Raw genomic sequence first — 26530 nt, 5'->3', positions numbered from 1 at the left:
TGACAGAGTCAATCCATTTCCTGGACACAAGGATTAGTTCCCATATTCTTCCAACCAAATATAAGTTATCACTAGCATTTGGAAAGAGGAGAAATGACTATGTTGTTTTCAATCCGCTCACTGGAGCTTTCAAGGTGCTCCCAAAACTGCATATGTGCTGTTAATTAGAGTTGCAATCAACTGGTGGATTTTGGAGTTGCCACTTTTCCATGGTCCAAAACATCCCTCTTCAACAATAAAAGTCTCTCCTTTCTCATTAAGTGGCGCAATCCATTCCATGGACCAGCTCATGTCTTCCAGGTTGAGGCACCACACCCCCCAATGCCCCTGCTGCGAACAAAAGTAGTACAATTGGTCATTCCAAACATGGTTCATTCCAAACGAATAATAAAAACACCAGCCTTTGCTAGTCCACATCCCTGATCTTGAATCATATGTACCCTCTGAATATCCTCTTGCACATATAATGCGCAAGAATGACTGTGTTAACATAGCTAGGTTTACATGTAAACGCTGAACTTGAACTTTGAATGAACTTGAATGAACTTGTTGGTTTCGGCTGTGAAGCAGAAGGCATTCTTGGATTACAGGACGTCATCAAAACCAGAAGGCCTTGTTTTCAAAGTCTATCTTTCTATCTTTGCTAGCTCTTTGACTCCAAATTAAAGCGACCACCAAAACTGCCCTCATTGTGTAGTCTGGCGCGTTGTCTCCTTCAGCTGCGAGTCTCAGCCGTGTGCTCCCTGCTTTCGAGTTAAAAAGTGCTTGATTGCTGGGAGGGAAGCGAATGGCACGCTTGGTTGTGCGTGGATTTTGATGCTTCTTGCGGCTCTCAAGATTTCAAAGCTGACTGTATGAGTGTCTTTCTAATGGTACAGCAAAGAATGTTTTGGACAAATCATTCGCAGCGGGGGCATTGGGGGGTGTGGTGCCTCAACCTGGAAGACATGAGCTGGTCCATGGAATGAATGGCAGCATTTGAGATTAAAGAATGGCGTTGGTTTCGAGGTCCCTTTCCGGTGTCATCAACCTCACATTTCCTCACATTTGACATTGGAAAACCAAGATTATTCGAATTGGTGGTGATGAGGTTGGATCCTGCCTCAATGAGTTTTGTTGAAGAGGGAAGGTATGAACCATGGTTTATTAGCGACTCCTGCCTTGGAGCCTGTTCTTACAAGGACACCTTATTGGTTTCGTCTGTGTTTCGTAAGGTATTTTTCGATTACAGGACCAAAACCTGGAGTTGTCATGAAAATCAGGAGGCTTTTCATTTGAAGTCTATCTTTCTGTTTACACCATCTTTGCTAGCTCCTTGATTCCAAAGTGAACACCATTGATACTGATATAAAGCGAATGCTCGTTACTTTTGAAAAGCTTTTTAGATTTCTCCCGCATTGCTAGAACTTGAGGAAACCAGTATTTTATTTTCCTAGAAGTTCAAGTGAGAGCATCCCATGTTCCCAAAGCATCGATCACTCGAGCCACAATAGAGCGCGTTCTACGTCTTCAACCAGAACAAATCCATGGACCTGGATACGTTAAAGATCCGCTGTAAAGCTTCAAAAGCTTTTGTGTGATCAATAAATCACCTCTGGGAGTTCTAAAACCTGGCTGTGGTCTTTGTTGAGCTCGGTTGAACGAGCTTCTTTTTGCCTACGGTGAAAACACTGTTATATAATCCGTCATGGGACCATGTCTGCAAAATCAAACCTATCAATTTGGAAACAAATCAATGAAAAAAAAGGCGAACAGAATGAAAACATATGTGCTTTTCTGTCCAATATTTTCCTTTTTTCGATATCTTGAGTGATTGGCTCGCGTGAAGTTCGTCTCTTCTTTGTTGAGATCAATTAGTGAGACTACAATCTGGACGAGATTATCAAAACTTTTTTCACAAGGTAGAAGAAAAACATACCGAATGAAAACACTTGTCAATCGCCTTGAGACAATCATCGCTCGTGATTGGCTCCCCGGATTCGGGAAGTTCGACCAAATCTCGTTGAGACAATGAGTCCTCCATTGTGAAATCGAGTTGCAAGGCAGATCTCTACAATTTGGACGCCGAAGAAAAAAGTAGAGGAAAAACATAGAGCCCGGAACGCTGGATTCTTCCTAATATCATGCTGCCGAAGAAACAAAGAGAGAAGATGCATGGCATTGGCGATCCCATACCTTGTTCTTGCGCGCAAATGCGTCCCGAATCGCAAGCTGCTCGTTGAGAAGATCCGTCCGGAATTCTCGAAAACCATAGGGAGATTGAAGAACCCTAAAATATATCTGATACGTGGCATCCCTTTTAGTCAATATTCAAGTATATTCGAAGAAATGTCCAAATGTGAAAAACATGGTTGAAACCTAATCAGATTTTTGTCACTAGCGAGAAGCGTTTCGTGATCATCAGCTGCGCGAAAGGAGCGTTTTTGGCGCACTTTGGAGGTGGGGTTTTGGCCAAGCGCGAGGTAGGCTGTTGTTTTCTACCTGTTTTATTTTTTCCTCGCTGATCGTGTTGGACTTTATCTTTGTTTATGGATTTCTTTCATGTGAGGTGATCGTTTGGGGTTTGGAGTCCCTTTTTTTTCCCTCCTGCTGACTTGTTACTTGCGCTGCGTGTTTATCCGTGCGGTGCGCGTATAAATCTTAACCGGATCTTTAGGAACGAGTCCTTATCGAGAGAGCAGTGAGTGAGGATCGAGAGAGCATCGAGAGAGCATCGAGAGAGCATTGAGAGAGGATCGAGATTTTTGGTTTTCTAGCTACACTCTTTTTCTGTTCTTCTCCCACAGGATGAGGCCACTAGAGGCTACAAATCGATACTTTAGGCAAGCTGTAAAGATACTTGGAATAGATTCAAAGTTGGAGAGGAGCCTCCTGATCCCTTTTCGAGAAATCAAGGCAAGTTTTTTTCTCTCTTTCTCAGGGTCTTTTCCTTTCTTCCTTTTTTTCTTGGTCCTTTGGATCTCAATCACATTCGCAGGTTGAGTGTACCATTCCCAAGGACGATGGCACACTGCAATCTTTCGTGGGTTTTAGAGTCCAGCATGACAATTCGAGAGGCCCCATGAAGGGTGGCATTCGATATCATCCAGAGGTAAACAGGAAAGAGAAACCAAAGAACGCTCGCTCTTGTGATTGTAATTGCTCTTTTATTTTTGTTCTTAGGTTGATCCAGACGAAGTGAATGCTCTGGCCCAGCTCATGACTTGGAAAACCGCGGTAGCAAAGCTTCCATACGGTGGTGCAAAGGGAGGAATCGGCTGTAATCCCCGCGACTTGAGCATCCACGAGCTAGAGCGGCTCACTCGAGTTTTTACGCAAAAGATCCACGACGTCATTGGTGTTCGTACGGATATTCCAGCACCTGACATGGGAACGAACGCTCAGGTTTTTTTCTTTTTCTTTTGTTCTTTCTTTCTTTTCTTTTTTTGCAAAGTTGGATTTTCATTTTTTTTGTTTCTTCACAGACCATGGCTTGGATTCTGGATGAGTACTCCAAGTTTCATGGGTACTCTCCAGCAGTAGTCACTGGAAAGCCACTTGTAAGCTTGTTTTTTTTTATGATCATTTGATTTGTCCTCTGATATTGTTTTTGCTTCTCAGGACCTAGGTGGCTCTGTAGGACGTGAGGCTGCCACTGGAAGAGGAGTTGTATACGTGACTGAAGCATTGCTTGCCGACCATGGCAAGTCTCTCTCGAACCAAACTTTTGTGATCCAGGTAGAGCAGTTTATAGCTTCCATTGTTTTTCTTCTCCGAGTTTGATCAACTGAGAGCTCTTGCAGGGATTTGGCAATGTTGGTCACCATACTGCCCAGTTCCTGTTCGAGGCCAAAGGAAGAGTCAAGGCGGTAAGCGACATAACTGGAGCGATAAAGAACGATGCTGGATTGGATATCCCGGCGCTGATGAAGCACGCCCGAGCAAACGGTGGCGTGAGAGGCTTCCCGTTGGGAGATCCGATCGACCCGAGCTCCATCCTAATGGAAGACTGTGATGTGCTCATCCCAGCTGCCTTGGGTGGTGTTCTCAATGGGTAAAAGCTTTGCTCTCATTTATTTCTTTTACTGACGTACGTAAAACCACAGGGAGAATGCAAAGGATGTCAAGGCACGATTCATCGTAGAAGCAGCAAACCATCCCACTGAGCCCGAGGCGGATGAGGTATAGGAAAAATCAAAAAGTTTTCTAGATTGAATTGATGGTTTTTGTGACCAGATTTTTGCAAAGAAGGGCATCATTGTCCTGCCCGACATCCTTGCAAACTCAGGCGGTGTCACAGTGAGCTACTTCGAATGGGTACAGGTCAGTGAGGCTCTTTTTGTACGCAAGTTTTGGTTTGAGCATTTGCTATTTCTCTTTCATATAGAACAATCAAGGCTTTATGTGGGACGAAGATAAAGTCAACATGGAGCTGCAGAGATACATCACCAGTGCATATAAGAGCGTGAAAGAATCATGCAAGACTCATAATTGTAGCCTTCGAATGGGAGCTTTCACGCTTGGAGTCCATAGAGTCGCTCGGGCCACGGTTCTTCGTGGTTGGGAAGCGTAAGCTATTCAAGCATTTTGTTTTCGTATAATAAGACTTATTAGAAGATTCATTCCAAATCTTTTTTCTTCTTCCACGGAACTAGTTGCAGGTCTGTGGAAAAGTGTGTGGTGGCTTGGAGGATTTCATCCGAGCCCGTGCAAGCAAGAAAAAGAGGAGAAAGCGTATTCTCACAAAGACTAACCAGCATTAACTCCCTTATAACGAGCAATGCAGGGAAGATATCGAGATCCATGTCTCGATCTCTCTGCACATCAATCCTCGCAGCCTGTTTATGATCGAGCATATATATCTCCAGAATAGTACAAAAGTTACGTGAAATCATAGAAAGTCTTCACTGCCTTCTCCAGCTCCTTCAAAGCTTGAAAGCCAGCGTTCGATCTGGATTGGATCAAACGAAGTTAGAACAAGGAGTTCGAAAACATACCATATCTCTCGTGCGGCCACCAGCAAAGGCCTCTTATCTTCAAACACAATGTCATGCCACCGGCTCTGAGAGATCTCTCTCGTCCATTGGAACTTATCTTCCAGATCCCACACATCATAATCAGCCTCCGAGTCTGACTCATCACTCTCCAATGTGGCAGCAGCACTGGAAGTAGAACCTTTTCTCTTGTCCTATTTTTTGTTGGTCAAGTTCTTTGTGCTGGCTTCTCAAAGAACTTGGAGAAGTCGAATTCCACCCATTGTCAATACCAGTCGAAAGCTCATATGAACTAGACCATTGTGAATCTTGACTGCATTCAGCTAGGATGGCAATTGCTTCTGAATGCAGTCTGTTCAGTGAAACACTTAGTTTTATTTATTCCCAAAAAACGTCCTTTGTAATGCAACTCATGATTCCAGTAATTCCATCAATTATATTCTAATGTTTAGCAATTGATTTTGAGACACTTGGAACAATGGCATTTACTTGGTCCCATATCTCCACTTGTGTTATTGGCAAAGGAGTTGAATATTAAAGGTGTAATTACTATGGACAAATATATAGTAGTTTGCCAAAATGAATCAAGGTTCATTTTATTAAAATTTCTAGGTATAATATTGAAATATGTAATGTTTCAAACATTCTTTTTTCCATGTTCAGAAACAAACTCATATAATGTTTATGGAGTAAATCATGAATGCTTTGTTGGCTTTACTTTCTACAATTGTCAAATGCTATATTTTCACATAATATTTACAATCGTTTGTAATGTTAAACCTTATGTTACAATTGAGGATTCTTAGTTATAAAAAACTTCATACTACTCAATTCACTTATCATTTGATTAGAGTATAGTGATGAGTGAGTTTGAGTAGTATGAAGCTTCTTGTAACCAAGAATTTTTTATGCAGCACCAAGTCTAACATTACAATATCTTAATCATTTCATGAAAATACAGATTTTTGACAATATTAAATGGTATGGCATTTAAGATGATGAACTTTGATATCATATAATTTAAATTCATATTTCTTATGTCATCAAATATTTCCTCAATGTTATTATTTTGCATTTGCTTTCGACCAACAAATAATCCCTTATAGCCTATAGAAGCACTTGTAGCATTAGATTGAGTAACACTCTATATACTAGTTCTAGAAGTAAATGCTTTATCAAAATGCCAACTCTATAAATTTGTTGTAAAAGGTAAAGCCAAAAAGACATTTATGATTTGCTCTATAAACATTTAGCAAATTTGTTTTGAACATGGAGAAAAAGTAGTATATGCTTTAATATCATGCCTAAAACTTTAGTAAAATGCACTTTGATTCGTTTTGGTAGACCACTATATATATTTAATTCCTTTACCAAAAACATAAATGAAGAGATTGACATTCCTAATCAAGCACCATTGTTCTAAGAATCAATTCATTAAAATCATTATTTGCATTTTAGGACATAAATTAAGGGTTTTTTTTGGAAGTCTCAACTGAGTTTAGCACCAGTTGGCATCCTGGCTGGTCAAGACTCACAATGCTCATGCTTTTATGAGTGATCGTGAAGCATGGAGGAAGCAGGGTAATGATGAACTAAAAAAGATGGTAAATGGAGGTGAGTGGCATTGATTGGACAAAGCTTGACAAATCTATCAGCACTTGATGTTTCTGGTTTCTAGGAGGTTTTGAATGGGTTTCAAGCATGAAACCGAAGGAAATGGCATTCAAAACTGGGCTTCCAGTTCTTTCGCCTCTATACCCAAGTCTGTTTTGATGATATGGTGCAAGCTTGTCTGAAGCTTGAAGTATTAGTTATGGAGGACTGTAAGCTATATGGAAGTAAAACTCTGGTTATGGATGGATATGGTGGATCTGAAAGAGCTGGATTTTTACCCGTAGGGGATTGCGTTGTTGTGAAAGTTATAGGTTGTGACAGGCTTGAGAAGTTGATCATGGTTGCAAGCTTTTGATCACACCAACTTCTCTCTGATACAGGAGCTCAGCTCACAGCTTGACTATTGACGACATCTCAAATTTTCTATCCAACTGTCGGCTGCTCAAGACGCTCATCCTTGCCGAAGGCTACAGCTTGAAGTCGCCTGTGGCAATCAGGTCTTCCTCGCTCTGAAAGCTAACCTACACAAGAGCTGGAATTCATGGCGATTGTAGTATCAAGGAAGGCTCATGAAGTTATTCAAACTCTGCATCATGCAAATGTGGCATTACAAAAATATCAAGGAACTCTTGTGCTTGGCTTTTGTGAACGAGAGCTTGCTACACTTAAACGTAGCCGATGTAAATAACACTTGGATCATTATATATCATAGCCACTCCGCTGTAGAGCTCGATCGAATCCTTGAAACTGGAGGAGAGAAATTCTCTGATAATTCCTGCCGAGTCCCCCTCTTTGGCCATAACAATCGCAAATCCACCTCCACCAGCGCCTACGAGCGTGTAGCCGCAGCTAAGATGGGTGATCTTCTTGAAAATCGCATCGACGAGAACGTGGGATCGAGTTCTTGGTGGATTTGCCATGCCTCTTGCATTATCATCCCCACAGTGTCAAGATCTTGCTTGACAAAACCATCCCGTCGCAGTTTTGCCAGCTTGTTGGATTGATGACAGAGTAACGCTTGACAACTTTTTGTAGAACCTTCTCTCACCTGGAAAAAGAAAGAAAAGAAAACGTGATGTTTGCAAATGACACTTACCTGTCTAGTGAAGACGAGGAGCATTCGATGCTCAAGTTCTTCCCGGACATCTGGAGGCAAAGGTACTGTCTCGACCGAAAATGTGAGTGGCTTCGATGGGAGGCTCGTCGTGAGCTTTTAGACCAGGATAAATCCCTCCAACTTGCCCTCCAGTTCCCATAAGTTGCTCTAGCACCAACTCCAGCGCTGCAACGCTGTCTTTGCCGTGTTACCGCCACTCACTTCGAGTACCGCAGCTGCTAGAATGCTCGAGGTGCCTAGACCACTGCACTGGGGAACAGACGCTCGAGGGTTGAGACTCGTCCGGCCTGTTACCACCAGCGCGGCCAAACGGATCGTTCTCATCGAAAGGAGCTTTTAAACTCACGCCAGGAATCTTCTTGAGCAGCCAACAGGTAGTAGACTGCCATGTTGAGCACGCAGCCTTTGCTCCAGCCACCAACGAAGTCAAGCCGAACGGGAAGGCTTACAGTAGATGGTTGAAGACGAAGTAGTTACTTCCCAGCACACCATCTGTAAAGGACACGTAGAAACAAAAAATTCACTTCTGTCCCCGAAGTCGCTTGCCAGTATTTCGAAGGCGTGGCTAGCTGCAAAACGACTCAGTTTTGCAGAGCTGCAAGAGTTCACTGATTTGGGGCAATGCTCTCGGGCATGAACGACCTCCACGCTGAACTAGCTGCAGAGTTTGCCGTGAAGATGGCTTGATGGAGCCGGAAATAACTTTGCATGCCACAAATCCTGCTGTTGAACGTCATCTGTCCATCCATCATCATTCTTTTCGATCTGCAATCGTCCAAGCATGTCCTCCCACAAAAAGTTCCAGCCTGAGCAGCCAAAAGTTTTGCATTGTCCTGACACGGCCGAGATTATCCGTCAGTGGCTCCTCCCAGAGGCAGTGGCTGTCCGGCAAGCTAAGCTCCAGAAAATCTTCAGGTGATGCACACCCAGCTGGACCAAATTGACTTTGCTCGATAAACTGCTGGCTTGCAAATAGAGTTACAAGCCATTGTGATTGAACTAACAGATTGTACCTACGTACAAGACTGTCAGTCATTTTCTGTAGTATGAGACTTAAGAGAACTCTGCTTACTGTTGCCATTACTTTTCTGGAAAGCTCACCTGTTCAATCTCTACAGGAAGAGAAAAGCGAAGCCACAGAAAAAATGACTACCTCGAGGATCCAACTTCATCTCTGGGTTTGGCAGTCACAATCAGAAGATAGGCTTGATTCTTTCATCCTCTATCTCCTCCTCCTCCTCATCCCGAAAGCCATGCTTTAGTTTCCCAGAGAAAAAAAAAGGAAAAAATGGAGGAAAAAATCATAAAGGAAAGTGAAGGCAACGACTTACATAATCGTCAACAAGATTGTGTTCGAAGAAGAAAAGAAAAGAGTGCAAAGAAAAAGCCGACCTTCGTTTTTGTCATTGTACGCATCCATGTTAAGCTTCACATGGCCGTGAGTTACAGCACTGGCCACTCCGCTGCCAATGCGGTCGATATATCGTCTCCCTCGTCGTCGCTCGAGCTGGGGTAGCAATTTTCCCAGAATCATTTGCAATCCACTCTCTTCATCTATACCTTTGCTCCACCGGCAGCACCTCATACTGAGCTCCTTGCGAGATCTTGGAATTTACATAAACCACGCGTAAGAACGAAAAAGAGCAAATAGTCTCAGCACAAGCGTTCCACGCTGCTACTACTGCTCGACTTTCGAGTGACTATGGCGATGGTGGTCCGAAGGTGGCGGCGGTGGTGTTGGTGTTGGCAACGGCGCTGGAATCATCGTCAATCTGCAAAAACGCATCTGGAGAACTATGAAATCCTCGATCCAGGCCTGCATGCTAGTCCATATCCGATTGCATTTTCATTTCCCCTTTGGATCTTTGTTTTCTACCTGTTTTAGTTTTTGCAACGTATTGAATTTTGCTTTGTTTATTCTTGTGAGGTGTGAGCGTAATCGTTTGGAGTTTTTTTTTGTCTGCTGACTACTCGCGCTGCGTGTTTATCCGTGCGCGTATATATCTCAACCGGGTCTTTAGAAACACATGCGTGATAGCTAGGTGTCCTTTTTTTTGTGATACACATTCTCTAGAGGATCGAGAGAGCAACGAAAGAGCATCGAGCGACTTGGTTTTCTAGCTACACTCAACTTCTTCCTTCAGTTACTTGGTTTTCTCTAGAGCTACTCTCCACTTCTTCCTTCTGTTCTTCTCCCACAGGATGAAGCCATTAGAGGCTACAAATCGATACTTTAGGCAGGCAGTAAAGATACTTGGGATAGATTCAAAGTTGGAGAGGAGCCTCCTGATCCCTTTTCGAGAAATCAAGGTCTCTTTTTTCACTTTTCTTCCTTTTTTTCTTGGTCTTTTGGATCTCAATCATATTCGCAGGTTGAGTGTACCATTCCCAAGGACGATGGCACTCTGCAGTCTTTCGTGGGTTTTAGAGTCCAACATGACAACTCGAGGGGCCCCATGAAGGGTGGCATTCGATATCATCCAGAGGTAAAAGAAACAAAAAACAAAACTCTATAATCGCGCTTTTCCTTATCCTCCTGTAGGCTGATCCAGACGAAGTGAACGCACTAGCGCAGTTGATGACTTGGAAAACAGCCGTAGCTAATCTTCCATACGGAGGCGCCAAGGGAGGGATAGGCTGTAATCCCCGGGACTTGAGCATCCACGAGCTAGAGCGGCTCACTCGAATTTTCATACAGAAGATCCACAATGTTATTGGTATTCATACGGATGTTCCAGCACCCGACATGGGAACGAATGCTCAGGTTTTTCTCTCTTTTCTTTGGTTTTTCCTCTACTTGTCCTTTCTTTTCTTTGGGAAGTTGGATTTTCATGTTTTTGTTTCTTCACAGACCATGGCATGGATTCTTGACGAATACTCTAAGTTCCACGGGTATTCGCCAGCAATAGTAACTGGAAAGCCACTTGTAAGCTTGTTTCTTGATGATGATGTGATTTTTCCTTGATGATGATGATATAATTTTTTTTGTTTCTCAGGACCTCGGTGGCTCTGTAGGACGTGAGGCTGCCACTGGAAGAGGAGTCGTATACGTGACTGAAGCATTGCTTGCCGACCATGGCAAATCTATCTCGAACCAAACTTTCGTGATCCAGGTAGAACTTCCATTGTTTCTCTAGTTTTTTTCCTCAGCTTGATCAATTAAGAACTTTCGCAGGGATTTGGCAACGTTGGGCAGCACACCGCCCAGCTCCTTTTCGAGGCCAAAGGGAGAGTGAAGGCCGTTAGCGATATCACTGGAGCGGTTAAAAATGACTCTGGCTTGGATATCCCAGCGCTGATGAAGCACGCTCAAGAAAATGGTGGCGTCAAAGGCTTCAAGCTGGGAGATCCAATCGACCCAAGCTCAATACTAATGGAAGATTGCGATGTGCTCATCCCGGCTGCCTTGGGTGGCGTTCTTAATGGGTATTATTTAAGCTTTGCTCTCTTATTGATTTCTCACTTCTATGAAACCACAGGGAGAATGCAAATAATGTAAAGGCACGATTCATCATAGAAGCAGGAAACCATCCCATTGAGCCCCAGGCGGACGAGGTATGAGAAAAATAAAAAGCTTTCTGGATTGAATCTATGGTTTTTTGTGACTAGATTTTTGCGAAGAAAGGCATCATTGTGTTGCCAGACATCTTGGCAAACTCAGGAGGTGTCACAGTGAGCTACTTCGAATGGGTACAGGTCAGTGAGGCTCTTTTTCACGCAAGCTTTGGTTTGAGCATGTCTTTCATATAGAACAAGCAAGGCTTCATGTGGGACGAAGAAAAAGTCAACATGGAGTTGCAGAGATACATCACCAATGCATACAACAGCGTGAAAGAGTCATGCAAGACTCATAATTGTAGCCTTCGAATGGGGGCTTTCACGCTCGGAGTCGAAAGAGTCGCTCGAGCCACGGTTCTTCGTGGCTGGGAAGCCTAAATCACTCAGATTTTTTGTTTTCTGGTTAAGACCATGCGAAGATTATAAAACTCATTCATGGATTCATCATTCCAAAGCTTTGTTGACTTTACTTTCTTTTTTCTTTGTTGGCTTGCACTCTGGAACCGCTTCCACGGTTGTTAAACCGGTTCCCAAAAACGCAGGCCTTCGAGCTCCGTGGAAAAAGTGTGCTGTGGCTTGGAGGATTTCATCCTCTGTCCTAGAGCCTGTACAACCAAGAAAAAGAAGAGAAACTTAGAATTGCTCACACAAACTTACCATATATCCGGTGGAGTAGCTTCGACTCCCTTATAACAAGCAACGCAGGAAAGCTATCGAGCTTGAGAGCCGCGACCATGTCTCGATCTCTCTGTGCGTCAATCCTCGCAGCCTGCTTATAGATCAAGCATATGAAACTCTAGAACGATACAAAAGCTACGTACTCTTAGAGCAATCTTTTTCTTATCGTAGAAAGTCTTCACTGCCTTCTCCAGCTCCTTCAAAGTTTGAAAGCAAGCGTTCGATCTGGATTGGATGAAACCAAGTTAGAACAAAGAGCTCGAAACATAGCTTCACTTACCTGGGACCATATCTCTCATAGACGAACACCAGCAAAGGCCTCTTATCTTCAAACACAGCGTCGTGCCACTCGCTCTGAGAGATCTCCCACACCATCCACTGGAACTTGTCTTCCAGATCCCACGCATCGTAATCAGCCTCTGAGTCTGAACCATCACTCTCCAAAGTGGCAGCAACACTGGAAGTAGAACTATTTCTCTTGTCCTGCTTGTTCTTGGTCGAGTTCTTCGCTGCTGGCTTCTCGAAGAACTTAGAGACGTCGAATCCCCACCCATCGTCGGGCTCGTCATCGTTCCACTCGGGATCGCCCTCGTCGTCCATCCACAGCGGGTAGTCCACTTCCTCCATGTTCTTCACAACTTCGGTCATGGCTTTCCTCGCCAGCTCCTTGCGAATGAGCCGGCGCTGCTCCTTGGCGGAGGGAGCCTCCGAATCCCAGTCGAAGCTCGCGTAGGAACTGGAACTAGCAGTGTCTTGATCGCCGCCGCTGGAAGAACAGCGAAGCGGTCGATGCGTGTCCTTGTTTGCAAGCTAGCAAAAAAAAAAAAAATCCAACACAAAACACTTCCAGCTTTTAAAACCCGAAGAGAAAGTAACAAGAATGCAACGAAGCTTTCCTTCTATCTAAGACGCAACAGAGTGAAAAGAATGGCACTAGATCCGAACAAAAGGATAATAAGCGCCCACCAGAGAGCCGCGAATGCCCCGCATTTGAAGGCCCGCCAGGAAGACGCTCATCGCCATCGCCATAGCGTCCTAGGGTTCAGGGGTTATGGCTATTAGAGCTATTTCATTACTTCTCTTTTACATTAGCACAAGGCCACTCTGGGAACGTATGGCATGTTTGTGACAAGTTCCAACGCAGCGTCCAAGAGACCACCTCGTCCCAGGAGATCAACCATGTAGCAGTAGTGCTGCTTAGTGGGAGAGATTCCATAGTCGAGACCCATGGACACCATGTAGCTCCTTCCAAGGTAGAGCTTCTACAGGCATTGAGGATGGTCACAAAGCAAGTTTGATCCGGGAGCTCCACAGCTTTCATCGCGTGGAAGACATTGAAAGCTTCGATCGCTCGAGCGTTTAGACGGTGTCAATCTCTGGAAGCGTGTGGAGCCACGCTGCGGCATCGTCCACGCGCCGACCCAGCATCGCGTTCCAAGACGCCAGGTTCCTGTGTGGCATGCTGCAATAGAAGAACTCTTTAGCATTGAGCGTGTTGGCCATTCCGGAAGTCGTGATTTTTTCAGTAATTATTAATATGATAAGTTATTAATTAGTTGTATAATGTTTTTTAAAAACTTATAATCACACAAACAATTTGCATTAAAAGATAAATTTCATTAGTAAATTATAAAAAAGATCCTACAGCGATTTGATGACTACTCTAAAACATGAAAAAGATTTTCCAAAGGCAGATGGTTACATTTTATTAGATTACATTACTCTGCCAGTCCCAAAGTTTTGAAGCCAGAGAGGAGGGAAATTTACACAAAAACCACGCGTAAGAAAAGAGACAAAGTGAATTCTTTTCGAGTCTCAGCACAAGCGCTCCACGCTGCTACTACTGCTCGAGTTTATGTCGCTGTAGCACCTCGAGTGGTTGTGGCGATGGTGGTCTGAAGAAGAAGCGGTGGTGGTGGTCGTGTCGGTGATGGCAGCGGCGCTGGAATCATCGTCAATCTGCAAAAACGTATCTGGAGCACTATGAAATCCAAAAGCCCGACCTGGCGAGGAGCTCTCCTCGGTTGGAGACGGCGATCCCACGGGAGTTTCTCTCAGCGAGGAAGCACCCCGAGCGGACTCATCGTCGCAAGCTCCATCTCCAACCGGGGAGGTCTGAGTAGCCGCTGGTTGGGTAGTAGCCGGCGGGGACACGGCAGTGGCTGCTAGTAGCGGTGTGCTCTCGGATGGCGGCGGCTCTTCGTTTTTGTTGTGCGCATCCCTCTTGCAAACCGGACAGAATGGCCGTCGAGTCGTAAGCCACTGATCTACACAAGCCGCGTGGAAATCTGAAAGAAGAGAGCGTAAGAACAACATAGCACGAAGAGAAAACAAGGAAACTCACCATGGTGGCAAGGTAGAACTCGGAGCTTTTCACCGGATTCATAGTCTTCCAGGCAGATGGCGCAAGTATCTGACGTCCCCTGGCCATCGCCCAAGCATTTAAATATGACTGTAGGGAGAGCTTTCACTTCCCGTGCGCTCATTCCGTAAGAGTCTCGCAGAAGGAGCAATCTGGAGCCGAGGTGACGCAGTCTGTATCTCCGGACGAACAGGAAAGTGGTGAGCACCGCGGTGACGGCGAGCAGTGAGATGAACGACACGGCCATGACTGACCAGGCCGTGTTCTCAATGGCCGGCAGAATGTAGCAGCGAGCTCCAATCTGTTTGGAATACTCGAGCAGCGTCTCGCCAGCGGACTTTGAAACGAAAACGGCTGGAATGCGCACGTCGTCTGATGATCCAGACACTGGAAAGGAAAGAATCAAAGAACTGCTCATGGAAAAAGCACACTCCACTTACTTGAGATCAAATCATGGCCCTCTTCGTTGTTGTAGACGATCACGGCACTGAATCCAGCATCCTGGGCATTCAAGATCTTCTCGTCAAACTTACAGCCCCCTCGCTCCACAATCGCGAAAACCGGAATGCTGCCGATCAAAAGCCCCGGACCATTGATGATCGCGTCGCATGCATTGAGAGGGTACGCTTCGTAGAACAGGCCGGAAATTCCAGACGCTGGAACTCGAGGCGCTGAAAGAGAAGAGAAAGATGAGAATTCCACGCTAGACACAAATTCCAAAGCTTTTCCTTACCGAAGCTAGCTTCCATATCCGGGAATGGCAGCGTCTCGTTCTTGGCAGTGATGAGAACGACCATGGCACTGGCTCTTCCAAGAACAAGGGTGAGAACCACCAACAGGAGCCCCGCAATTGTGATCATAATTTCCCGCAGCGTCACGAATCGCCCGGAATTCGCCTCAGCATTCTCCACTGGCGGTGGCATGGCGGCATAAAGATCTCCCAAATCCCCTCTCTCCTCCAAAGAAGACCTGGGGCATGAAACCGAAGCTCCGGAATTTCGCCGGCCGCTCGCTCGCTACACGATCGCTAGGAAGAAAGCGATAGAATGCGGCAGGATCTTACACCTCGCGGCTCGCGGCTGATAGCGCACCGCCCCATTCCGCCATCGATGAACCCTGATAATGCCCTAAAATCTCCAAATTGGACCTTCAAGTACGGCCACTACGTACGATGGCGGTACGAAGACGGGTCAACTGACACGTAGCCAAAGAAGTGTGGACAGCAGATAAAGAAGGCCTTCACTGCAAAACTTTAAAATCCAGAGGAAGGTGGTCACTGGATGAGGTGACACACAGTTTTTTTGGATCAAAGGATAAAAGCGAATGACAATAAATCTGGAGTTCTCGATTGTTTAGAGCGAAGCATAGAAGCTCTTGTTTTATCCTACTGACAGAGATCAGAGAATTTGGAGATCTCCATTGTTTAGAGCGAAGCATAGAGCGTACTCGGAAGCTCTATTGTTTTGTCATATTGACAGAGATCTGCATAGGCGAAAACGATTATCTTTGCAGTAGATTTAAGGACCTGTGATTGCTGTTAATGTCCTGTGGAGTATCTCCACTCGTCGCAAAGAACGCAGCGATCGATCGCTTCTGGATTTTGCGACGCACAAGCGACTGCCAAAACAATGTCAAATCACGAAGAAAAATATGAAAGAAACGAGAACATACCGCAAACGTTACATTCCCGATGCTTCACTGGCACTACCGTTGCCTCTGTTCTCCCTGTTCTGCTCCAATCGTTTCAGGACCACAAATCATCTCTAGTCTTCTCTTGGTCGCCATAGCAGCCGCTTGAGCTGAAAGAGTTCCTTATGCTGATATTTCCTAGTTTCTGAGGCCACGGCCGACATACTCACATTATTGATTTTGAAAAAGTTGCAGAAACAAATTGTCCTTTTTCCTTTCTAAGTGTGCGAGTCTAAATTAACAAGGGTATAATACATACCTCCCTTTATTATAACAATCATATTGAGAATGTATATTATATATTTATAATATTTATTTTGTATGGATCTATCTAATGTTAATGTAAAGTAGGACATAAATCTAATTTATGATTAAGAAAAGATCTTAACCCTTAGCAAAAAGTATTAGTTGACCAAAGAGGAATATTTTTAATATTTTTAGAAAACATATGTTGATAGTTTTTATATAAAACTAAATTACAATCATTTTGTAAAGAAAGATATGTACTCATTAGACAATTAGGTTTAGCTTTGCAATATTTATTTGGTGACCATAAAGGTTTTTTGTTTTCAGAGTAAAAAACTAAATTTCCATCAGGCTGTAATATAAGATAACAATTTTTATAGTTTTCTAATATTGACCATTTTGCTTCATTTCTTATATAAAGTTCTAGTTTACAATTAGGATGTAAATATAGAAGTGCTTTTTTATTTAGTGAGCTTATAAAATAATAGGGTAATAAAATGTCATATAATGTAGAACTAAATAATGAATGCGAGTAAATTTGACAATCATTAAAGTCACTAGTTAATATTTCTCTAGATCCTCCTTGAGGAGGTATATTCATAATCCAGTAATAAATAGCATATATCCCTGATGTTAATGAAATTAATCTGGATCCAAGATTTAGAAGAGTAGGATGATATTGCATTATTAAGTTAGTTAATTCATATCTTACTATAGTAGTGTTTCTTTCCTCACCAGAAGGGTTAGTAGAACAATATCTGTATTTCAACACTGAAAAGCCATATTTGCATAACAACAGTTATATTACCAAATATTTCATCTTCAATAATAGCAAGACGATCTATACCTTGGCCTAATGGTATGGTGTGACCCTGTGGAATTGCATAATTTACCATCATAAGTAACCTTGAAACAATTATATTTGTAGTATTTGAATTTACAAGATTTGTATCTTCTGGTCTAGAAACAAGCTTAGTTGTGTAAATGACTTTCAAAAGTAGAAAAATAAGAACTGTAATACTTAAATCCATATTAGTTTTCTTCTTGAAAAGGCAATATGAGTATAATTTATATCAATTGTTTTCTATGTAAAAAGAACAAGGTTTTGTTTTGTGTTGTCTTTAAAAAAGTTCACTAAACGACTATTTATCTGGAAGATATTACAAAAACAAAAGTAAGAATGGAGAGCATCAATTTGGCTTCTCCAAAAGAAGGGAACGAGTCCAGGATAGGCTGAAATCTCCGTCACACCACCACCACCACCTTGTCCAAAATCAACTTTACATAATGAAAAGCTACGAGAGCCCTGAGGACCTCCAGTAATAAAACAATGAAACACGAGATTTTGGAAACGCTTCAAGACCACCATAGAGGAGAAACTCACAAACAACTCCAAGGCCTCAAGAATGCTAAGCACGAGTTGCAAAGCATCGCTGCCAGTACTAGAGCGTCTTCCAGGCATCCCAGATCAAAGCTCTTGATACGTAGCCAACGCCGTCAACCGTGAGAGACGTCTCCAAGAACAAGCGCGTCCATTCGCGAGCCTTGTTCCAAAGCCTGGACCCTGTGCTCCAGCTTGGCGATCACCTTCTCTATCTTCTCCTGGCCCGTCATGAACACGAGGATATTAGCCGGAGGCTCCTTGGCGTGGATCTCTATCAAAGTCTACTCCACTGGCTGCTCGGTACTATACATGATCTCCACCGGGAAGAGCTTCCCAGGAATGTTGACAACGAGGCTGCCACCGAAGAACTGGGAGATCTTGTGACCATCTAGATAACGATCAGCTTGAGCTCGGGCTTTCTCAAGGCAACCAGGCGCTTGAGCAAGCCGAGAAGGATGTCAGTGTTGAGTGTTCTCTCGTGGGCTTCGTCCAAGATCACCACCGAGTACTGGCTCAGCTCAATGTCGACTAGGAATTCGCGGAGAAGGCAAACGTGCGTGAGATACTTGACAGTATCTTCTTAATAAAAGTCGATTATCTTTGCAGTAGATTCAAGTACCTGTGATTGCTGTTAATGTCCTGTGGAGTATCTCCACTCGTCGCAAAGAACGCAGCGATCAATCGCTACTGGATTTTGCGACGCACAAAACTTGCACGCCCACGCTTTGTTCTTCGACAAATTCGCTTCCGGCTGTGTGGATCCACATGCTGCGCAGATTGGCGCAAGGGGCTGCAAAAACAATGTCTAATCACGAAGAGAAAGAAAGAAAGAAACGAAGAACATACCGGATTTAATAGAGTGCAAACGTTACACTCCCACTCGGGAACTTTGGCTCGCTTTGATGGCGGAGGTGCTTCTTTGTAGCGACACGCTTCACTGGGACCAGCTTCTAAAGTGTTGCCTCTGTTCTCTCTGTCTTTTGCTTTGCCATCACCGTCTTCTCCAATCGTCTCAGGAGCGCCACACCACAAATCATCTCTGAATCTTCTCTCGGCCGCCATAGCAGCCGCTTGAGCAGGACTGAGAGAGTTCCTCATGCTGATATCTCCTCCTGGTTTCTGAGGCCCCGCCGGCAAGAGGCTTCCCAGCCGCTGGCGTTTCTCGGCGGCAGCAAGAGCTGTCTTACGTAGCGACGAGGCCGGCGGGTTGTGTGAAGCGTTGCTCAGCTTCTTTCCTGGAGCATCAAAGCCTTGGCCAGTGCCAGTGATTCCTTTGGCCATGAGATCCTCGCATTCCTTACGTGAAAGGGGAAACAAAGAGATACGTGAGTAAACGAAGCTAGGAAGCTAAAACTTACGAAAACAAAGGTAAAACTTTCTATGCAAGAAGATGCTTGAAAAGAAAAGGAGAGAAATCTTACCTTTGTGACTTCGTCGAGGAGCTTGTAGAATTTGGCATCGTGAGGCCCGCGCTCGATGTGAGTGAGCTCGTGAAGCATTGTTCCCAATACAAAATCATACTCGTAAAACTCAGAGTCTCGCCCATGGCGGCGAAGCCTGATTTTGATCTCGCGTCCTCCATTCACATTGAGCCCAAGCAAAGAAGGATTTCTCGGCCTGGCAGCAGCAGCAACAGTGATTTCGACGAGAAAGGGGGAAAATGCATACCGAAATTCGCTGAGAACGCCGACGCGCCAGCGCCGCCGCCGCATGATCGGTTGTACCTGCGCAGCCACAGCGCGTAGCAGTCGCTTCGCCTCGCCATCGTTCTCCAGCCCTAGCGTCTTGATCTCGCAGACCTTGCACTCGTCTGCCCTACCCGCCATTTCCATAAACCCTACATTTTCAAACCCTTTAAACAAAAAAGAATTTCATGAGAATGGAAAGATTCCTTCGCCTGGAATATGCTCTGCGCTGCGAGACCGTCACCTACGGTTTGCTTTCGAAAAAACGGGAGCTGTGCAAAGATCGCATGCGCGTTTGCTGGGAATTCTATGCCCACGGCATATGCCCAGACCGGGCATATTCATAGAGCTCAAGAGATCTCTTATGAGATGCCACATGTTTAAATATTCTTCTCACAGCCTATGCTGCAATGGGATCTCGTCTCGTCGAAATAGCGGGTATATCAAAGATGCCAAGAGAATGTTGAATCGTTGCTTGTGGAATGTGTGTTCTCCGCATATATGCCCATAATGGGTACATTCGAAGCAAAAGATATGGGAGCAAACTCGTGCACAACCTTACATATCATTTCCCATAATGGAATGAATAATCGAATGACAGAAAACGATAGGATTTTATTTATTCAAGAAACTTAAAGCTGAATATACATATACGTAGTGCTCTTGAACTGTGAGTTTCAAACACCTTGATATTTAGGATTTGCTTACGCTTTGGGCTTCATGGTGTGAGCAGCCTTGGGATTGTTGGTGTGGCAAAGCAGCTTGTCATGCTTACCAAAGATAGCCATGTTGGTGGTGGTCATGAAAAATTCTTGAACTATGACCAGCTTGGTGTGGTGGTCATGGAGATGGTCCAGAAGTAAGCGCTTTATCAATTCTTTCGCCCTGATCATGGTCATTATTAATGATACCTTACAGATGAAGAGATTGATCAACAGCAGCAACACTTTTGAGCTAGAATTGTTTATGAGCTCTCCATCTTGTTCTTCGTCTGCCACTTTGATCCATATTATATCAATTGTTTCGCCTCGTCTCTACAGCCAAGCCGCCCAATGACCCAAGAATGCCATACTAGCCAAGAGCTTCTCGCGGGGAACAGGCAGATCCAGTCGTACGGCAGGTCGGGCAACGCGAAGCAAGCCAAGAAGATCTTCGATTCCCTGCCATGGAAAGATTCCTTCACCTGGAATATCATGCTCTATGCATTTGCCCGCAATGGGCATCTGCGAGATGCCGAGAGCCTGTTCGAGAATATGCCGTCACCGAGCATCGTCTCACACACGGTCATGATCGCTGCATATGGAAAAACAGGATGCCTTGAAAGAGCCAGAGGAATCTTCAACAGGGCGACGAATCGCACGCTGGTCTGTTGGAACTCTATGCTCACAGCATATGCCCAGAACGGGTATATGCTCAATGCTCAAGAGATCTTTAATGAGATGCCACAGAGAAGCATCGTCTCTTTTAATATTCTTCTCACGGCCTACTCGACCAACAGCGACATCCAAAACGCTAAAATGTTCCTAGAGAATATGCCACAATGGGATCTCGTCTCCTGGACGACAGTGCTAATAGCGTGTGCCCGCGAAGGGCATATTAAAGATGCCAAGAGAATGTTCGAAGAGATGCCACAGCAGGATCTCGTTGTTTGGACGGCAATGCTGGAGCTCTACTGCGACACAGGAAATCTCGAGGCTCTAAAAAGATTCTATGACAAGATGCCACAGCACGACAGGGTATCGTGTAACGTGATGCTCTCGGCATATGCCCGTAATGGGTATATTCGAGAAGCAAAGGATATCCTTGCGGCGATGGGAGCAAAAGACCTCTTCTCTTGCACAACCTTGCTCACTGCCTACACAGAAAGCGCATATATTCTTGACGCTATCGAGCTGGCGGAGAATATGCCGCAACACAACCTGGTATCTTCCACGGCCTTACTAGTAGCCTATGCCCAGTCAGGGCATATGTGGCTAGCAAAGCAAGTGTTTGATGCCATGCTAGAGCGCGACTTAGTGTCATGGAATGCTATGCTAGATGCTTACGGACAAGCAAAAGATCTGGAGAATGTTTGCCTAGTCTTTGATTCTATGCCACACCGGGACGTGGTTTCGTGGACGTCCATTCTAGCGGCATATGCCCAGAGTGGGAATCTGGAGAAAGCCGCATGTACGTTTGATTCGATGCCCGGAAAGAATTTAGTTTCCTGGAACGTGATGCTTGCATCTTACATGCAGCACGGCCACTTTGACGAGACGCTGAGAATCTTCTCTTTGATGCCTGAAAGAGATCTGGTATCTTGGAACGCGATGCTTGTGGCATATGCCCAAAACGGGCATATCCTCGAGGCCAAAGAGCTCTTCTATTGCCGCATGCCACACAGGAACCTGGCATCTTGGAATGCGATGCTGGGCGGATATACCCAGTCCGGCCGCGTGGACGATGCCGCAGCATGGTTCCACAGGCTTCCAGAGATTGACACCGTCTCGTGGAGCTCCATCTTGACAGGCTACTCGCAAAACGCTCGAGCGATCGAAGCTTTCAACGTCTTCCATGAGATGAAAGCTGTGGAGCTCCCAGATCAAACTTGCTTTGTGTCCATCCTCAATGCCTGTAGCCAAACCGGGAAGCTCTACCTTGGAAGGAGCTACATGGTGTCCATGGGTCTCGACTATGGGATCTCTCCCACTAAGCAGCACTACTGTTGCATGGTTGATCTCCTGGGACGAGGTGGTCACCTGGATGCTGCGTTGGAACTTGTCACAAACATGCCTTACGTTCCCGAGGCTCTCGAGTGGCGGTGTTTGCTGGGAGCTTCCACTGGCCACCGGGACTTCCACACCGGGGCCTGTGCTACGAGCTCGATCCTCGCGCTGGAGCCCGGAGATGGAGCGGCGTATGTTCTTCTGTCTAGCATCTATAGACTCGGAAAGGATGCTCCTGTAAAAGAGAAGTTAGAAGTAGCAAATTGAAGAACCAAACTCACTTACAGGTGAGCAAGCGCTTTTGTAGGTACGAAGCTTAAAGGATGGAAGTTCTTCCATCACACTAGAAAACTATATATCATTAGAATCAAAGAATAAGTTACTTCTATTCACATATGGTACACGATTGCATTCTCCCCTCAGCTCCTAAGAAACAGGTACTGGAACCGAAAATCAAAGGGCAAGATTGAAAAATTCCTCGAGCTCAAGAACCTGTGACGCCTCTGTTGCAGGCACTCCCTGATAACAGCCACCTGCGGGCTCGGGAGGTGGAGGTAAATCCACGCGAGCAAGCTCGAGTCCTCCATGTTTTCGTGCGCGTAAGTGTAGAGCAGCTTGGGAATCAGGACTTTACCCCTCACGCCGAGCCCAACTGATGCTCGGATGTAGTCGTGCAGCGAAGACTTTAGCTGCTGAATAACATTATCTGGTGTGTACACCTTTACCTGCAAAGAATCAAACCGTTTGTCAATCTGGAATGACAGAGCTATACAACTGCGAGCTTACCAATGGTGAAGATCGCGCACCGCAGCTTAGAGCAAACACTGTCAAAGGTTCTGGATAATCGACTGCAAAACTCGTTTGTTCCAATGTAAGTTTGATTTTGTGTAGTGCCAGTAGTAAGGCCTGAAAAGTAGACAATTGTGAATTAGCCTCGAGAACAATAAAATGCTTTGTTTTTACGATTTGCGGACGATGTGCAGGAGCTTTATGCTTGAGTAAATGGTACTCAATAGCAAGCGCTGTAAAGGTGTGTCCACCGATCACGTACGATGCCTGTAAAAGAACGAGATCGTGGTAAGTCCATAGCTATTTTATTACTCCATCTACCTTTTGCAGGAGGAAGAATGACTTAAGCTCGCTATTCGGAATGCCGTACGCCAAGTATCCCTGAAGTTGTGATCAGTAAAACGAGGAAATTCTTAATATATACTTACGTGCATAACTAGAGCGTTATAAATATTCACCCAGAAAGCTAGTTTTTCTTCGTGTGCCATGGACAAGATGTCCACTTTGGCTAGTTGTTCGACCAACAATCTGCCGTGGAGAAAAGTTAAGTTAGAAGAAAAAGCAAGAAAGAACAAAAACAAGGAAAAAAAGAGAAAAAGACGTACTTGTATTCTCGAAGAGCTCGAGCAGCATATCCAAGCTGTTCCTTGCCAACAGCTATCCACCTGATTTCCAACGCCGAACTATAAACTCCAATATCCACCCAGGATAGCTTCTCTTTTGTCCTGTAAGGATCAAACAAGCTCTCGGATCCCACAACATCTTCCTTGTTCGGCAACTCAACCAGTGGGCTTTTACCAAAAGACAGAAACGAAGATTCTGAAAGCGATGACATAGAAGGTGTTGTGATCGCTTGCGTAAAAGGCGAGGTCGGTGACGAAGACGCGGTGAAAGGCGCAGTGTCTGAAAGGTGGCAATATATATCCATCATGCAGCGAAGCATTTTCTCCGAAAGCCGATTAGGATGTAAAGCGAGGCCTTTTAAAAGCAAGCTACTCCTCCGGGATAGCGTCATTGTGTCATCAAACTCTTGTGGAGGAGTTTCCTGTCGAGAATACAAGGTAAAATGACATCAGAGAACAAAACTGTAGCTTACAGGGCAACTTGAACAAGCGACTAGCTCAGAATGCTTTTGCCTAGTCTTCTTTCGTTGATGTTTTCTATGTTTTATCCTCTCGCTCTGCAGAAAAAAGCTCACAGTTTTGCCAAAGAGCTTGCAAGAAGTACCTCAAGGGAGTCGCATTTTTCTCTTTTATGTGACTGCCCGTAGTCTTCGTCAGAGCAGTTACTCCAAAAGCTTGATCGTCTTGGAGTATCTGGCTCTCCCGAGATTGTCAAAGCTAGATTCCCATGCTCGTAGGGGGAATCTTCCTGTTGTTCTGAACTTTCAGCATCGCTGTACCTCGAAAGACGGCTAGAGGACTTTCGTAGACCTGGGGTTACAGGCGAGAGTTCGTCTACTAGAGCGCTGCACGAAGGATCCTCTTGACAAAATAAATTTTGTGAACATTGAGCTTGCGGGATCCTGTCGAATGTTTTGCTGTGCCTGAACGACGATGGAGCAGAGTTCTGAATTGCAGCACTTTCTTTACGTTCCTTACACAGCTGCCACTGGGATGCCAGCACTTGGTCTTCCAAGCTTAGAACAGTGACTTCGAGAATTGCAATATCTTGCAGTAGTTTGCGCACCTGCATCAATCAGTCAACGATATATTTTATGCAAAACTGGTTATATAATCAAGGAATAAGATATAAACCTTCAGAGGAACATGTTCAGGGATGGCCGCGGACGCATCGGATAAGGCAATTTCAAGCGCTTCGCGCAGATCTAGCTCATTTCTTAAACGCTTGTGAAGCCTCAATATCTGCGAATTAGAAATCGCTGCATTAGCTATTCATTCAATGCACAAAACCATTAAAACTCACGTCCTCCTCGAGACGAGAACGGCGCACACGCAAGCCTTCCTTCCTGATTGCTTCAATGGAGTTGGCAACAGTCTAAAACTGACTAGCGTCAGGGATGCTTTTCCTGTTAGCAGAAGAATAAAGCTTACAACGTCACTGGATGACGAAAACAAGCGCCGGGAGGCGTCCCTCCGTCTAGAATCCTCTGCGCACAAATCCTGAAACGGTGGAGTTTCAAAGAGTTCTCAAGGCTAATCCGAAAAACATGAAACAGATCAGTACCTCTTCATCGATTCGCTCCAGCGGCTCACCGTGGACCTTTGCGTCCGTGGCGTGCCGCCCTTTGTGCTTCTTCCTCGTCTGCTTTTGAGGAGAATTGCTGCATCGCATCGCATCACAAGAGTAAAGTGTTAGTTCCTGTGATGAACAATACAAGACCACTATACCTGTCACTCATCCCGGAGGCTACATTGGTCAAGAGCTGTGCGCAGATCATCTGTAGAGCAAAAAAATTGCTGGAGAAACTTGGAAACACTCGTGAAAGCTTACAGTGTGTCCAAAGCCTCCATTAGAGCAAGCAGAGTGCGCGCGTTTGAAAGAATCCTACAAACAAAGCGTTGGAAAACTCCAATTATGAGAATGGTACGTACCAAAGGACTAAAGATACTATCATTTCTGTATGTTGTCTGGAGAGGCGCTTGGCAAGGACCAAACACTTTCACCGCGCCTTTGTCGGGCATTCTTTTCCCTTCGTTTGCTTCACGGCGCCACCGATACATTTACTGCCCTGTCCCGGATTCCTTTCTCCATTGATTCCCTCCAAAATATCACTCAAGAAGCACGAAGAATGGGAGGGAAGGACGAGATTGAGGAGAAGCAATCGATAGCCAAGCCACTCCAAGCGAGAGAAGAAGGCCGGCAGCGGCGATTCCTTGCTTCGCGAGGCAGGGGGGAGAGAATTTCTAGATCCAATCCATAGATTTGGACGAATTCCACCGAGATTACGCACCATCACGCGCAGAAGTGCCCTGCATTGCCAAATTTCCCTGCGAAACAAAACCTTCTCCCTGGCGCAAGGCTATTCGCTCGCTAGAGCTCGCGATCGCTCCACCATCGCCAGATGCAAGAAAGCCGCCTTCTCCTACCCTAAAAAACAAAAAACCTCCTAAAGAAACAAAAGAGAGCTTCGCGTCTTTACCTAAGAAGAATGCGACTGGGCAACCACTGAAAGTTACACACACTTACACGCCCACTTTACCCATACCCCATACACATAATCATTCCATCCATCAGCCGCACGATCCCGGGAATCTAACGGCTCTGCGCGGCGCCACTTTGGGCCATAACTTTGCCGTGCAAACTGGTTTATGGCCACGTGCAGTGGCCAGTCCCCGCGAAGGCATATCCCCCGCAAGCTTGCAATTCAAATAACGAATCACCCTGTAAACGTGCCCAGGGAATACCAGCTTCGTACTCCTGCCACGTCCGCGTGTAGATAAATTTTAGCTCCTCGAAAATAATGATAAAATACAGTGTATAGTTGTAATGTATAATATTGTGTTATCCAATCTAGAGGCCCACTTACACTTGCATTGAGTCAGAGTGACTGGGGTACCCGTGGAGCTCAGACTTTCCTCTCTTTAGGGCGGATACAACGCACGGATTTTAGGGCACGGCAGGGAGACCCGTGATCTCCGCTCCCTGGGAGGAGTTGGCGTACGGACATTCACTCTGGCAAGAAATGTGGACGTTGCTTTGGCCGCTTGCATCCGTACGGCCAGAGACCACCTGTACGGCCCACGCCACCCGCGCCATGGATGAAGTG

General features: G+C 45.2%; 7 protein-coding genes and 1 long non-coding RNA gene across 9 annotated transcripts; 3 read left to right on the top strand and 5 right to left on the bottom strand.

Moving 5' to 3' along the window:
• Positions 1-1348: 1348 nt before the first annotated feature.
• LOC9645746 lies at positions 1349-2248 on the bottom strand. The gene is made up of 3 exons (XR_002991221.1): positions 1919-2248; positions 1593-1869; positions 1349-1532 (listed from the first exon to the last, which is right to left on the bottom strand). It is a non-coding gene; the product is annotated as an uncharacterized LOC9645746 (long non-coding RNA).
• Positions 2249-2385: 137 nt separating this feature from the next.
• On the top strand, positions 2386-4611 carry LOC9645745 (glutamate dehydrogenase 1, mitochondrial). Its single transcript, XM_002992749.2, has 10 exons — positions 2386-2462; positions 2787-2895; positions 2978-3091; positions 3163-3384; positions 3465-3539; positions 3601-3717; positions 3783-4033; positions 4086-4161; positions 4216-4302; positions 4367-4611. Exons 2-10 carry the CDS (start codon positions 2788-2790, stop codon positions 4550-4552), a joined length of 1236 nt encoding a protein of 411 aa, XP_002992795.1. The 5' UTR covers positions 2386-2462; position 2787; the 3' UTR covers positions 4553-4611.
• Positions 4612-9906: 5295 nt separating this feature from the next.
• LOC9645428 (glutamate dehydrogenase) lies at positions 9907-11657 on the top strand. Of its 2 annotated transcripts, none has more exons than XM_024666480.1 (9): positions 9907-10014; positions 10077-10190; positions 10247-10468; positions 10556-10630; positions 10701-10817; positions 10880-11130; positions 11184-11223; positions 11314-11400; positions 11455-11657. In XM_024666480.1, the coding sequence occupies exons 1-9, from the start codon at positions 9907-9909 to the stop codon at positions 11638-11640; spliced, it is 1200 nt and encodes a 399-aa protein (XP_024522248.1). In that variant the 3' UTR covers positions 11641-11657. The 2 variants fall into 2 exon arrangements, with proteins under 2 accessions (XP_024522248.1, XP_002992794.1); XM_002992748.2 differs by having other exon boundaries at positions 11184-11259.
• Positions 11642-12987, bottom strand: LOC9645427 (thioredoxin-like fold domain-containing protein MRL7L, chloroplastic). Its single transcript, XM_024666481.1, has 5 exons — positions 12907-12987; positions 12221-12750; positions 12084-12165; positions 11920-12031; positions 11642-11867 (listed from the first exon to the last, which is right to left on the bottom strand). The coding sequence occupies exons 1-5, from the start codon at positions 12967-12969 to the stop codon at positions 11707-11709; spliced, it is 948 nt and encodes a 315-aa protein (XP_024522249.1). The 5' UTR covers positions 12970-12987; the 3' UTR covers positions 11642-11706.
• Positions 12988-13618: 631 nt separating this feature from the next.
• On the bottom strand, positions 13619-15425 carry LOC9645426 (receptor homology region, transmembrane domain- and RING domain-containing protein 2). Its single transcript, XM_002992731.2, has 4 exons — positions 15036-15425; positions 14743-14973; positions 14285-14689; positions 13619-14228 (listed from the first exon to the last, which is right to left on the bottom strand). Exons 1-4 carry the CDS (start codon positions 15223-15225, stop codon positions 13756-13758), a joined length of 1299 nt encoding a protein of 432 aa, XP_002992777.2. The 5' UTR covers positions 15226-15425; the 3' UTR covers positions 13619-13755.
• A 2750-nt stretch (positions 15426-18175) lies between these two features.
• Positions 18176-19645, bottom strand: LOC9645425 (DNA-dependent metalloprotease WSS1). The gene is made up of 5 exons (XM_002992730.2): positions 19555-19645; positions 19290-19458; positions 19043-19238; positions 18468-18917; positions 18176-18411 (listed from the first exon to the last, which is right to left on the bottom strand). The coding sequence occupies exons 1-5, from the start codon at positions 19643-19645 to the stop codon at positions 18253-18255; spliced, it is 1065 nt and encodes a 354-aa protein (XP_002992776.2). The 3' UTR covers positions 18176-18252.
• Positions 19646-19911: 266 nt separating this feature from the next.
• Positions 19912-22405, top strand: LOC112343286 (pentatricopeptide repeat-containing protein At4g02750-like). Its single transcript, XM_024666460.1, has 2 exons — positions 19912-20165; positions 20225-22405. Exon 2 carries the CDS (start codon positions 20359-20361, stop codon positions 22276-22278), a length of 1920 nt encoding a protein of 639 aa, XP_024522228.1. The 5' UTR covers positions 19912-20165; positions 20225-20358; the 3' UTR covers positions 22279-22405.
• On the bottom strand, positions 22373-25851 carry LOC9645424. Its single transcript, XM_024666459.1, has 15 exons — positions 25356-25851; positions 25255-25308; positions 25152-25201; positions 24988-25084; positions 24855-24923; positions 24727-24798; positions 24558-24665; positions 24028-24489; positions 23897-23980; positions 23406-23845; positions 23229-23328; positions 23122-23181; positions 22975-23067; positions 22798-22917; positions 22373-22736 (listed from the first exon to the last, which is right to left on the bottom strand). The coding sequence occupies exons 1-15, from the start codon at positions 25482-25484 to the stop codon at positions 22431-22433; spliced, it is 2244 nt and encodes a 747-aa protein (XP_024522227.1). The 5' UTR covers positions 25485-25851; the 3' UTR covers positions 22373-22430.
• Positions 25852-26530: the final 679 nt, after the last annotated feature.

This window comes from Selaginella moellendorffii, unplaced genomic scaffold, assembly GCF_000143415.4.
Source record: "Selaginella moellendorffii unplaced genomic scaffold, v1.0 SELMOscaffold_141, whole genome shotgun sequence".
NCBI lineage: Eukaryota > Viridiplantae > Streptophyta > Lycopodiopsida > Selaginellales > Selaginellaceae > Selaginella > Selaginella moellendorffii.
This window is presented reverse-complemented; position numbering and strand designations above follow the sequence as displayed.